This window comes from Falco cherrug, chromosome 13 (assembly GCF_023634085.1).
Source record: "Falco cherrug isolate bFalChe1 chromosome 13, bFalChe1.pri, whole genome shotgun sequence".
Taxonomy (NCBI): Eukaryota; Metazoa; Chordata; class Aves; order Falconiformes; family Falconidae; genus Falco; species Falco cherrug.
The window spans coordinates 28974669-28988651 of record NC_073709.1 but is presented as its reverse complement, the minus strand read 5'-3'; the positions used below and the strand labels follow the sequence as shown (position 1 = coordinate 28988651).

General features: G+C 38.7%; 1 protein-coding gene across 3 annotated transcripts in view; it reads left to right on the top strand.

Moving 5' to 3' along the window:
* The window catches only part of WDR26 (WD repeat domain 26), a 31399-nt gene that overhangs the window by 13388 nt on the left and 4028 nt on the right, over nt 1-13983 (top strand). For 2 of the 3 annotated variants that reach the window (XM_055726049.1, XM_055726047.1), the window contains 7 exons: nt 2276-2414; nt 6396-6536; nt 7894-8013; nt 8787-8932; nt 9446-9524; nt 10105-10234; nt 13032-13217. In XM_055726049.1, coding sequence (XP_055582024.1) covers nt 2276-2414; nt 6396-6536; nt 7894-8013; nt 8787-8932; nt 9446-9524; nt 10105-10234; nt 13032-13217 — 941 coding nt within the window. Of the gene's footprint in view, nt 1-2275; nt 2415-6395; nt 6537-7893; nt 8014-8786; nt 8933-9445; nt 9525-10104; nt 10235-11032; nt 11366-13031; nt 13218-13983 lie in introns of those variants that run through there. The other variant, XM_055726048.1, reaches the window with a different exon arrangement.

The following is a 13983-nucleotide window of genomic DNA, read 5'->3' as shown; positions in this document are numbered from 1 at the left end:
CAACATGATACAAGTGTGTTGTGCTGAACAGAACAATTTGTAATGAAACACTTCAAAATAAGAAGAAACCCAAACTTTGGAGCTACAATAATATCTAATTACCAAAACACAGAAACTGTTAGACAACTGCTTTTTGTTTTTTTGTTTTGAGACTGCTGTATTTCCTCCTACAGAAGGATTTGAGGTATGCTTTGCTGTCTGTGAAGTCGAACTGCCTGGATTATATGTTTCACTAGTGAAGTGAAGAGAACTTTGGGAGCACTCTGATCAGGCTGGATTGTGAATAGCATAATTCAGTATTGGGATATGTGCAGAGCAGCTGTATCAACAGTGCCTGTTACCCTTTTTAGGAACGTAAAGGGCACCTTACTATGAAAATTCTGTACTCCAGCATTATGCTGTTTGCTTTTCATGTCTACAGAACCTTGGCTGCTTTTCTTAAGTTTTAAAATACACAAGTTATTGTTCTATAAAGTATTTTTAAAAATTAAATAGGCTGAAAAGGCTTTCCTGAGACGTGGTGTGCCCGTTCAGAGTTATCCATAAAGACTATCACTTTCAAGAGCAAATTGTTGCTCTCTGAGGAAAAACACTTAACTTACTACAATATAACTAAGTAATAATGAAACTCTCTCGTGTAGGTGTACATATCTGCGTAAGGGCTTGCGTAGCTGCACTTCGATTTCAAGGAAAACAGTCGTCTTTCATGGGTGGGACTTTTTACCTTGGGCTCAGTGTTGTTCCAGTGGCAACTAGATAGCTCCTTGTCAGCCTAAAGCTGGAGCAGAACAGACTTTGTGTTTCTCTATAAACATAAAAAAGTAGACATACTCGAGGAAGCCAACTACAGAGATGTATATGTACATTTTGTTTATCTTCCTGTACCATAAGACAGGAAATAAGGGACTGCATGGTTGTGTAGTGCTGCTTGATAGTCTTTAAACATGAACTAGGAAGCATCTTCTAGTAAAAAAAAAAAACCAACAGTGGACTGAGAGGGTACAGACACTGTAGTAAGCAGAACACTTCCTAGCTGCTGGTAAGAAGTAGCTTTCCAGGTGTCTGTCAGCCTGGCTACCACAACTGTATTTTTAAACATAAACTTAAAAGGAAGTGAGTTTGGGGTTTGGGGTTTTTTTGGGTGGTTTGGTTGAGGTTTTTTTGGCCAGTTTATCTCGTGATGAGTACAACTGCACATTCATGGAGATTATTGTTGTTACATTAGTGTCCTTGTGTCACATTAGAGGTGTGTTGCCCTGTTGCGCTGGGCAGCATAAAAACTCCACAGACGACTAAACCACTTCAGCATCCCTGCAGTTCAAGAAAAAAATGTGGTTAGAGACTACCTTTTAGTGCATCTGAACAATCAACTTGTAGTTACTGCGGTATTACTTGTAAAAGCAGCCATCTGCTGTAGAAGCCTACATTTATTTTATTGTAGCTCTCAAATTCTTAAACATTAGGCAAGCTGTAAACAAAATAAAACTCTTCCCCAGTTCTTCCCTAACTTAATATTTTGACTGTTAGCTTTTCCTTGGTGTAACCAGAATGTTAAATATTAGCTCTAAAGGAATGTTTGAGACCTCTTCAGTTTATATGTAAATATTTTTTGATAAACATTTAGTGTTTTACAAACTAATGTAGACTTTTTGAGGGCAAACGGTTGAAGTTGAAAGCTGGTGACGGTATCGTGTTAGTTGTTTAAATATTGTATGTAGTACTCTGCAAAGAAAGTGAAAAACGGCACAAAATGAAGGCAAAGAAATTAATATTGCAAGATCACATTCAAGAAAAAGAGATAAGACTATGTTCTTTTACTCAACTTCTATGTAAAAATCGCTTCTAAAGACTTTAGCGAGATACCACTGAGTTAGATACTTACAGTAACCTCACACGTAAATAAAACATCGCACGTAGGGTTCAAAGCGGTTTGGAGTCCAGTGTTTTCTTTATGTTATAGTGTATAGTAGTAAGCTGTTACAGTTCTGATGAGGTCAGTTTTATTCCAAGTTGTATGAAAGCCTAACAGATTATGAGAGTGGAATAAGAATAGTTCTGCATTCTCAGTATTAGTTATCATTGCTTGGTGGTGTGAGCTCTTTACAGATAAGACACTTCATTCTTTACTCGAAGCAGCTGTTAATAGAGGAATTTTCTAAGTTGTCTGGTCTTGCATTTAAGTAAGTTTTTTGTTTTAGTTTTTACAAGCTTGATTTTAAAAAAATCTCTTGCTGCTGGCTTATTAATCTGCAAATACATCCCTTTCTTTTCCCAGGAAACAGTTCCCATGCTATACACAGCAGATACTAACGGAGCACTGTAATGAAGTGTGGTTCTGTAAATTCTCCAATGATGGCACTAAACTAGCAACAGGATCTAAGGACACAACTGTTATTATATGGCAGGTTGATCCAGTAAGTGTGCGACTTGCATTAAAATGTGTATGACTTGTCTTTGCCTTCTCTCTCCGCTGTTCTTTTGCTAGGCTGGTTTGGTTTTTGTAGGAGAGGCTAACATGTACTGCAGCCCACCAACTAGGGTACTTCTCTGGGATTTAAAAGACTGAAGATCACTGTCAGTGTAAGTTAGTGAAGGAGGACACTTGAAAACCTGATGCCAGAGTGAGGCTTGAACTGTTGGCTTCTCTGGGGCAGGAGCTTTGTGTGCCCCTAACCAGTACATGGGGTAGAGCGGGCTGGCGCCCTCCGGGCGAGCTTCTCAGCTTGAAGGCCTTGAAGCATTGGGCGAGAGTGGAAGGAGCATGGCAGTGAGGAACCTTTCTTCTAAATCTTGCCAAGAGTACTTCTGATCTATGTATGTATGTGACTAACTCCTTTCTGTTACCTTGTTACTACTAGTACACCTGGATTTAAATTACCTGTTTCATCATTTATTACTTGATTTCTGAGTAATAAAATGGTATGTGCTAAACTGAATCAGTATACCGCTTCATGCTAGTGGCTGTTGTAAGATTTGCCTTAGCTTGAGATGAAGATTTAAACGCTTGTCAGAATCCACTGACACCTGGAGGTATACCCATCCATTTTCTTACGGACTGTGGTTTTAGGTGTTGATACAGTTTCTCTTATGAGAGATCCTACAGTTACAAGATCTATCTTTCCTACCCGTATCTATGCTTATGTAAATAAAAAGGCTGAGCAGTGAATCTAAGACTGTTTTATTGACTCACAGAAGTGATATGAAAGTATGTCCATAAATTTCATAACAATTGAAAACCAAACTTGAACATATGCACGTAATATTTGAAGGTGTTAATGCTTGTAAAACACTATCAGGAGCAAACAGGTTTTTAATCACACAACTGCAAACTGGTATGCTGAGTAGAAGCTGAAAGGTTTTTGCAGTTCCTTGCTGGCTTTGGGTAGGATTTGAGCTGAGCTTAATCCTTTTTTTTTTCCACTGCAGGATAGGAAGCCAATAATTTGAGTCCTTTTTGCTATTAAGAAGATAGGAGAATTTAAAACCCTGTTCCATAGCCCCTGAATTAATGGCAAGTGCTATGGATTTTTCAGGCATAGAACTGTTGTGGTTTGTTTGTTTGTTACTGGACCCAAGAGATGCAGAGCAGCCTAAGCTGACTTGCATTACTTAAGAAATTATTTGTATTTTTTTAACAGAGTAATCTTAAGTAAATTAAGGATCAAATGTTCTTGCTGTTGACTTCTCAGTTCATTGTAGTGGTACTTCTTCCTGTTATACTGGTGGGATTTAATACCCAACATCTTGATTAGTACACTTTATAGTGAATTGTTAGCTACTATCTCGTTAATCAAACCAAATAAATGTTTTGTGAGTGTTTCAGACTAACCTTGTTGTCCAAGGATTGCTAAAAGAACAAGATCTCTGATAGATACTGGGAAAGCAGTCTCGTATAGTTTTCTTCTGTATTTGAGTACTTAAAAAAATAAATTAAAAGAAATGAAACCATTTCAAAGAGGTGGATGCCTAAATAAGATTAGGGCACGTAACTCAAATGGTTCACTTTCATATTTGTCAGAGCATGCTTCTCACATGTTCTGTAGCAGTTGATAATGTCTTTTGAACCATAAGTTTAAACAGGTTTTCAAGGCTTTAGGTATTCAGAATTATTCTAACCTCTATCTATAAACTACAGGGAAACATCCAGCCAGCTCTGGGCAGTTGACAGGAGACCACTGTTTTAAATGAACACTTTCTTTTTGCACACATGCTTCATATGTGTGATAACCTATTTCTCCCTTTCTTTTCTTCCATCACCCCTCTTGAAGTGTAATGACACTGCTTCTGTGTGTTTTCTTCATTTCACACCATGAATTTATTTCTTTTTTGAAGACCCAGCTACATGTCTAAGCTGTCTTAACCCATGCTTCTGTTTTCATTTTCATTTGTCCATTTCAAAGGTCTTACTCAGCAGCATTAATTACACCTTGAGAGATCTAGGTTTGTGTGGAATGCATTATTTGACTGTTAACTAAGTGTGGGAGAAGCTCTAGAGCACAAAAGATAAGCACAGTAGATGCATCACCTTATCTGGTTCTTTGATAGAGCTCTCCTTTAACTTGTTCCTTAAGGAAACCTTCTCTTTTTTTTGCACTTTCTAAAAACTGTTCACAGGTTTTTGGCTTTTCAGCCAAGGAGCTCAACTATGGCAGAGTTACACTGATACCTGAATAGTTGTTTCTTCTACGTAACAAAAATCTGAGAAGCTACATGTAAGGGATAGAAGTGCTGAGATTTCTTTTGGTGGTGGGTGAGAAGCAGATTGACTAAATTTAGGGATGTTTTCCTGAAATACCCTTGACTGCTGCCTTAGAGCAAAGCGTGATATAGCAGTTTTGCTGTATTTGGAGAGAAGTATGAGAGCAGCATGAGAAGGAGTAACAGCTGCAAAGTTCTATCATTAGAAGGGGAATATCCTATCTCTCTTGCTCCTTATGAGTCTCAAATTGGCGCAGAAGTGACAGGCTACTTTAATCCTGATGTGAAAAGAAATGTATCGGTTGCAGGCAAGCTCCAGGATGTGAAATGGTGTCAGGCATGATTCGGTTTCCTTGCAGATGGGTTTATTTACAGATTCAGCAGTGTCTAATGTGGATCAGGAATAATAATTGGAAGGGAAAAGTGGCCTTGAGGAGGTCCATTTGTTTGCCCATCTTTCTCTGTGCTTTGAAAATTACTCTTCACCTACTTCTTTTTGAGGAATTTGGGCAGAACCATCAAAGCTGCAGGTTGGCTGAGAGTCACCAAATCCCTTGCAGCTGATCCCAGGAGAATGTCCTTCGTGTCACTCATCCTCTGTTGACCATGTTCTTTCTCTTTAGAATCAAGAGGTGCTCTGCTGATGAATATAAAACAAAAGATGGAGAAGGGACAATTTGAGAAGTCAAGCTGTATTTTCAAATGAGGAAGTGGGAGGTATAAACATCCCCCGTGCAGGGGGAAAAAAAGTGGGGAGAGGGGGTCCACTTGCCCTTTTCTAAGAGGCTTCATAAAAATTGTCACAGTTTAACAAGCTTGGTTCTACATTCCATATATTCATGTTGTTGTCAAGAGTCAGTACTAATACTGTATTGAAGCATGTTTGTGTACTTAGGAGGCCAATGTATGGTTGTTTCACAGTATCTGGCTGTGCTATTTCTGTTGATAAGCTGCTTGAAAGTCAAGTTCCTCTGACAAGGCAGCAGTGGAGCAGTTGCAGCATAACAGTGATACAAGATAGTCTGTGTGAGCTAAGTATGTATGCTTCATTCACTAAATCTGGCAGACAAGATGCAACAGCTTCTGTAGGCAACACTTCTGAAATAAGGACACCTCTTAAGGAAGCTTTTAAAAATATCTTTCTGGAAAACTTTGTTCTTGAGCGACACACAGGAGATACACTTGAGTTTATAAAAACGTTGGCACTTGGAGGTTTTCCCTTCTCAGCATACGTGAAGGTTTTGGTTCTGTTTAACCATAACAGGCTTCCAGCATGTCTTTACTTTTAAGAAAGTAACTTAATCCTACAAAATACGGGTAATAGTACTTTTCTGTTGCAGTAAATGTAGAGAGACGACACTACAGAATTCTTCTATACTAAAGCAAGTGTAATGTAACGTACAGCTCTGTATGCAGTGGTGTTTTGTGAGTTCCACATTCAGAATCACAAACTACGAGAACAAAAGTACCTACAAATGTTCTTGTTCTGCACGCTGAAATTTAGAAGCTTTCATTTTATGATCCTGCTCTGTAAACTAGCAACTGCTTTTCCAGTAAGAACCTATTCATATGTCTTATAAAATGCAGATGCCAAATTGCTTAAAGCAAACCTGCTATGCTGTACTTGAACACACAGTGTGTGTGAAATCTAGTAGGAGTTCATTTGCATTGTCTCAACAGAATCTCTCTTGTTTCAGGATACTCACCAGCTAAAACTACTTAAGACATTAGAAGGTCATGCGTATGGTGTCTCTTATATTGCTTGGAGTCCAGATGACAACTATCTTGTTGCCTGTGGCCCAGATGATTGTTCTGAGCTTTGGCTCTGGAATGTACAAGTAAGTGGTGACTAAGAATAAGAAATGAAACTTTGTGGTCAGCCTGCTGCTTTTGCTTCAATATCCAAATAGCTTAAGCATGAAAGAAGTAATTTCCACAAAATTGTCGTGCAAAGGTGTGAGTGTAAAGAGATGCTGTCTCCCTGCCCCCCTCAATTTGAAAAAAAAAAAAACCTACTACGGCAGCCTACAATTTCTGTACTCTGTACAGAACTGAAATTAGAGCTCAAGTCTAAGTGCCTGGGACTGTGCAGCAATTCTGGTGTGGCTGGTTACTGATCATTTCTGAGGGGGGTAGCGTAAATCCGTATGACTTCGAGAGCTACTGAAAAGAATAACAGTAATGAATAAAGAGAAACAGAGGGCAGAATTATTACCCAAGGGGAGTAATTCTGTTCACTGAAGGTTGTAACAAGTAGCATAAGTAAAAGATACAAGCTGGTTTTACTCTGTGTAACCCTCCCAGTGATGTTAGCGGAAGATCCACAGAGGCTTAAATCTATGATTTTAGAGCTTCATCTTTCAGTCAGACGCCAGGGCACTTTGCCACTTCCTCCATGAATTTGAAGATCTTTTTCTACTGTTGATTTTACGGGCACTTGAGTTGCTATAAAAGCTTCCCCTGCCTCAATTGTGGGCTGCATAGTCTTTCTTGTGCTGCCTCGGACTCTGAACTAATTTAGTTTCCTAAAACAAAAATGTTCCCTTTTTTCACCCTTGGAATGCTTTTCTTCTGTTTAATTGACTAAATTGGCTCAGCAAAGAGCACTAGAGCTGGCACAAGGGAATAGAAGAGAAGCTCTTACTGTTTTGACAATGGTAAGCCACTCATTGGCACTCTGTCTTGTGAAACAGTAGTATTATAAGCTAGGGATGAAAGCTCAATTTTGGCATGGAAAGCTCCAGCTCGGCGAGGAAAATGTTCTAAATACTCTGACACTACCAACTTTTTTGGTAAAATGGATTTTGTCATCTCTATTTCCTTGTAGTCGCCTCTTGACTCCTGGCTTTCCATGTTTGTTTTTTTATTTTCATATTGCTTTTCTCTTTTATGTGTTCTTCTAGCTTCTCTTAATTGTTCTCTTTACTTGTAATCTTCCAGTTTTCTGATGCACCAGCTAGTCCATCCCTCGTGACTTGAGGGACAAAAGAAATTGTCCCAAATCAAGTCTAGGGTCACTGGCGATGCTGAAGTAATTCTGCCTTTTTACTGCATTATTCATGGGTTTGCATTGCGTTCCAATAAATGTGTTGAAATACACACTTCCAAACGCTATGCATGTCAGATAAAATTATTGATGCCTTTTGGGGAAGGAGTTCTGGTTATAAGGCCTTGCTGCCTTGGTTTATTTTTCAGACTGGGGAGCTGAGGACAAAGATGAGCCAATCTCACGAAGATAGTTTAACAAGCGTGGCCTGGAATCCTGATGGGAAACGTTTTGTCACAGGAGGTCAGCGTGGACAGTTCTATCAATGTGTAAGTTCTCCGCATCTGTCCCGTTGGAAACAAAACAAGAAATTAAAGTTTTGTCACAGTCAAATCTGAGGTTCATGGTTTTTCTGTTTTTTCATGTGTCTGTACGCTAAAACTTCTGATCCTTTGAATTCAAAGAAGCAATACATTAATACAAGGATTTCAGCAGCACATCTGTATGTAGCAGTTAAAAGGGTTCAAGCATCTTTTGTCTGTCTAAAGGAGGATTTGTGGGCTGGGTATTTTTTTTCTTAGCTGCTTTAGAAAATACACTAATATAAAGTAGTGCCTTTGTCCACAAATGCTGTTTGTTCCACAGAATCTTGACTTACGTCTTTCTTAGTTTTTGCATGCTGTCTTTGCTTAGTGTAAACAGAAATTTGAAACCCTCATTACTTGGCTAGTGTTGATTTTAGGTGGTGGTCCACAGTCTCGCCCTACTCGTGATTGTCTGTCAACTGAATTGATGCCCAAAATAATAGCGCAGTATGCAAACCTCACTCCCTGCAGAGGTGAGCTCTGTGACATTACATGGATTGCACGTGTCACGTACGAGAAAATGAAAGGGATTCTGAGCTCTCCAGGACAGATAGCTACAAAAGCCCTTGATTAAGACAACCAAGTCCTAATTCGTAAGTCCTCTCTTTTACAGGTTTAGGATTGTTTTCTGTAGCACTTGTCTGAACAGAAGGTAAAAAAGATACTTGTGTCACAACTCCTCAGAAATCTGAGACTTAACAGTTCAATGTTTTATTTTTTTTCTCTCTTCTGACCAGGATTTAGATGGTAATCTCCTTGACTCCTGGGAAGGGGTGAGAGTACAATGCCTTTGGTGCTTGAGTGATGGGAAAACTGTTCTAGCATCGGACACACACCAGCGAATTCGGGGTTATAACTTTGAGGATCTTACAGACAGGAACATGTAACTACCTCTTTCTTTGGTTTTGAATTCCCAGTTCTTGCTGTCAGGAGAAGATTGAGGAAGGGTTTGTGGGGCAGGATGGGAAATAAGTTATTAAAATGCTGTCAGTATTAAAAGAAGAGGAGAATTAACATAGGATGAGAATTAGTGAGTTCCAGCAAGAAGCATTAGAAGTAACTTCCTGAGCACTGGAGTAAGTTTCTGGTGGATGTTTTGACAATTCTGTCATCAGGAGTTGTTGTCTTCTCAACTACTGGTGTATCTTAGTAGATCCTGCCTTGAAGTTAGGAGTTGAATTTGAGGTCTGAAGTCCCTTTTGGTCTTAGGATTTGTCATAAGTGTAAGCAAACTGTTGCAGACCTGGCTTGTACTGACATATAGACATAGCTAATTTAAAATTCATAATTGTCTTTTCCTGATAATATTACAAAGACAGAATGTGCCTTTTGTCTTGGTGTTGCGTCATTATTTGGTTAAATGTACTCTTAACACTACTGTGTCTTATCATTTCAGAGTACAAGAAGATCACCCTATTATGTCGTTTACTATTTCAAAAAATGGCCGTTTAGCTTTGTTAAATGTAGCAACTCAGGTGAGTTGGTGATGATAAATGGAAATGCAAATAAACCTGCTTGCAGCTACTACCTGTTTGTAAATACTATGATGTGAATTGGGAGTGTTTGTTATTAACCAGTTGTATTACACATAATATGAAGGCCTTAATATTAATAAATTTAGCATAGTATTCTCTGACCAGAAGGCAATCTTATTCTTGAGACTGATTTTTTCTTTTGACTTATTTATAGTCAAGAGTTTCATACTATGAAATATGTACTATTAAATGTTAATATCTGGCTGTTGCATTGAGAAGCTTGGTACAGCAAGAATTGTGGCAAGGTTGATGTGTCTGGGGGCATGAGAATGAGATTTTTTTATTTATTTCTATTTCTGGAACCTTGGGTAAAAATAGGAGCCTCCTGAATGGAGGGGACTACTCACTGGAAGTTTAATCCAGTACTAGAGTATATTTTCACTCTTGATCTAGTAACAGTACTAAAGTTGGCTGAAGTAATGTACTTTCACCATGTTTAATTTTTTTTTTAGTGTTTCAAAAGAATGCAATGAATAATGTTTAATGATAAAATAACATTCTTTATACTTCATATTTCCAGGGAGTTCACTTATGGGATTTACAAGACAGAGTTTTAGTGAGAAAGTATCAAGGTGTTACACAAGGATTTTACACAATCCACTCGTGTTTTGGAGGTCATAATGAAGATTTCATCGCGAGTGGCAGCGAAGGTAACATCATTCCCCTTTGTGCAGAAAACTGGAACACTGTATCCTTCCTATACCTTACTCTTACAATGTTGTTGTTAGAGTCTGTCATCTATAAAAGCAAGAAAACTGGTCCATTAAGTAAGCTTTGAGGAGCTCTGAGATTGTGGGATACTTCAAGACATAATTGCGTGCTAGCAGAAAGAATCTTTTGAGAGGATGGTAGTAGCAGAAAGTATTAATGACTCCTTTGTGTTGTTCCTGTGAAGCAAAAGCATCTGCACAGTTTTCATTAGAAGTGGGTGGGGTGTTCTTGAGGCTTTTTCTTTTTGTGGTATGATACTTTGGCTTATGATTTGAATCAAATATACTTCTGGGGAGGGTAACAGCTTCATTTGCCTGTTGAAGATACAGGTGTGGTGAGGTTATTTTATTTTGAATAGACTCATCTTAATTACAAATGGAGTAGTCTCAAATTAAGCAGTTGTTGACATAGTCTGGTGGGGTTTCGTGGTGATCAAAGGCTTTGTGGTATGTCTTTATTCAACTGTCTGTGGCAAGAATAGAAATTAGTTAATAGTTTATATCTTGAATTGGTTCAGTTCTGTCGCTGGTGTAGTGCCATCACCTCCCATGGAGGTCTCTTAAGATTCAGACCTAGGCAGGGCAAAGAATTACACTTGGAGTATGTAAGCAATCACTGTTAATACTAAGTAATTCACAGCTGTTAGGAAATAAGTTTGGCCAGGACATTTACTACTATCCTTTTCTGTAATGTACCAAGTATGTCTCCAATAAAACCAAATTTCATCCTCTGACCAGACCCAGCGGAATATAATGACTGAAGGACAGCACCTCCAGTCCAATCCAGCGCGAACATCTCTGCGTGGTTGAACAAGGTTCTTGGTTTGAGACCCGAGTACCTGAAAGTTCAGAAATTGTGTCGAGCCATACTGATGTGCACGTGTAGATACTACAGTGCACCAGTCCTTCCCCCTCTCCATTTATTTTTTTTCTTTATTATCTTCATTGCCTAAAAACTACTGAGCGGTAGCTGAAACTGATGGCCCACTATTTAGATTTGGACTGTCTGAAGCTGTTCCCTCTTTGCACTGAATTGTTGCAAATGTGCGTACTGAGGAAGTCTTATTTATTTTTTAAAACAAGCAAGCAGAAGGAAAATAACAGATCACAGTGTCATAGCCTTCTTAAAAAGGAATAGCTTGATTACGCTTTCATAACCTCTTAAACTTAATATGTCTTGTCAGCTGGGTAGGCTTTTTTCTAACATTTGCATTAATAGGAAGAAAAATGAGGTCTCTGAGAGGGCGATTGACTGCTGCCTTAATCTAGCTAACTTGTATTTTCCAAAACAAAATACAGGCATTCTGACAAGCACCGAAATACTGGTTTGTGCTTAGGCTTTGATTCTCCCAGACAGCAGAGGCTTGTGTGGCCAGTGTTTAAGCAAAGAGTAATTGATAATGTTCAAACAATTGATAATTGTTTGAACAGCATGGATATGTAGTCTCTTGAAACTCTTAAGTGGAAAGTAAACACAACCAGAACATTTGCATCAATACAAGTATATATAAAGGTGTTACACTCAAATGAGCTGAATCAGCAGAAGATAATTGAGATATCACATGGTTCCATGATGCTATTCTAGCAGGTAGGTCAGAGAGCAAGTTTATTTTGTAAGGGGTTGGGAGGAGGAATGGAGGAAGATTGGTTTGCTTGTTAAGCCTTCAGAATGACATCTACATTAAAACCTTTCAAATAGATTAAAATACTTCCATTTGATGTGCTAGACCTAAGTACCAGGCTTTTGTGTAATACTAGTAATACATACTTGTTCGGTTCATATAGCTCTGTCTGGAATATTCCAAAGATGTTCCGAGAGAGGTCAGCCCACAGGCTTGTTAAAGGCTGCTGGTCTGCAGTTGGGAGATGGGGGGAAGGGAGCAAAACCCCAAGAAAAGCTACCCCCGGTTGCTTATTCCTAAATATGATTGGTTATAAGGCAGTAGCACTTCTCTAAAAATTGCGGTGGAGTGTGTGACCAGCTCCCTGTTCTATTTCTAGCATGTTGCTAGAATTAAAAGTTTTCTATCGCAAAATAAGATCTGTAGCGTTGTTTATTGCATCGACTTTAATATGTACAAATTCATACCTTTTTAAATACCACACAAGAATTAACTGTTGTCAAGGGCAGTAATAGCTCACGTCTCGAGACATGAGTCTTTGCTGCCCGCCCTCATTTGCTCTGTTTGCACTTTCACTGGAATGTTTTAGGTCTTCAGTATAAAGATGTATTTCATAAACTATAGAGCTGTGGTCTTATCTAGTACTTATCAACAGGTGGTGGTTGTAAATATTTTGCCTTAGTACTCATGACTTCATAATGCATGTGCTAATCTGTAAATATGATAGATTGAGGGGAAAAAAATGTGCAAGACCTCCTTTTGATTAAGATTCAAACTCCATACCTGTAAGAGTAGCGTGGTTTCTCTCTTTAGTCACCTCTTGCCTTATCTGCATTGTTATCAAATGGTTTTCTTCAAATACTAACCGTAGTAGGCTTGCAGGTGTTAAAAGGGAATGTGCCTCTTAGTGAAAGGGCTTTACCCATATTCCTTTGGTCACATTTAGAAGAAGAACTTTGTTAGCGCTATTGCACATTCAACAGACATGGGGTTTACACCATTGACGGGGTTTTTTTAGCTGCTGAGAGCTTGTGTGGAAGTGGTTTGATACGACGGATTGGTCTGCGTGGAGCTATGTTTCTCACTGTCGTTTTTTAAATGCCTATTTTATTTAGATCACAAGGTATATATTTGGCACAAGCGTAGTGAGCTGCCAATTGCGGAGCTGACAGGGCACACACGTACTGTTAATTGTGTGAGCTGGAACCCGCAGATTCCATCCATGATGGCCAGCGCCTCTGACGATGGCACTGTTAGAATATGGGGACCAGCGCCTTTCGTAGACAACCAGGATATTGAAGGTAAAAAAACTCGGCGTGTGTGTGTTTTCTAATCACTAAAAGCTTACATCAAAGCGAGTTGGTTCAATGGATTTTCTTTACCATAAATAGGATAGAAAAGTGCTTTTAACTTTTGGGTTAGAATCATTAGTTTTACTAAAAAAGTTACTGATTTTTTAAATTTTTTTTATGTATGGCTGTTGGTTTTTATCTAAGTTGCTTATGCTTGTGGAATAAAAAAGAAACAGTTGGTACTTCAAAAATGATACTCAGATTTCTGGCATGTCTCTGTAGAAAACTGTGGTGTTACCAAGACCTCAGGATTATCTAAACTAAGTTATGTAGACTTCTTAAAAAACTTGCCTCCAATGCTTGAGGTTTAATAACATACAGTGTTATTAAAATTTAAATAATGCATTCTGACCATGCTGCAAATTGAATAACGCTATTAAAATACTTAACAAAGGAATCTCCAAAGTCTGGAGAGAAGGAAGTTTCCCACTGTAAAACCGGCGCACAGTTGATTCTTCCGAGCCATCAGCAATCATCTGTGTCCAGGAGACACACAATGCAACTTTTTTTGCTGCCAGAATGCACGCTTGTTCCCAGCCCTTCTTACCTCCCGCTGGAATTGTTTTAACGAGATAATTACGGGGGGGGGTGGGGGGGTGTTGTTCTGCAGTTGATACACTTCTGTCATTACATGTTCAACCTTGTGGTAAAAATTTACAGTAGATATTGAAACAAAATACATCATATTCCATTGCCACAGGGCCTTGTGGATACT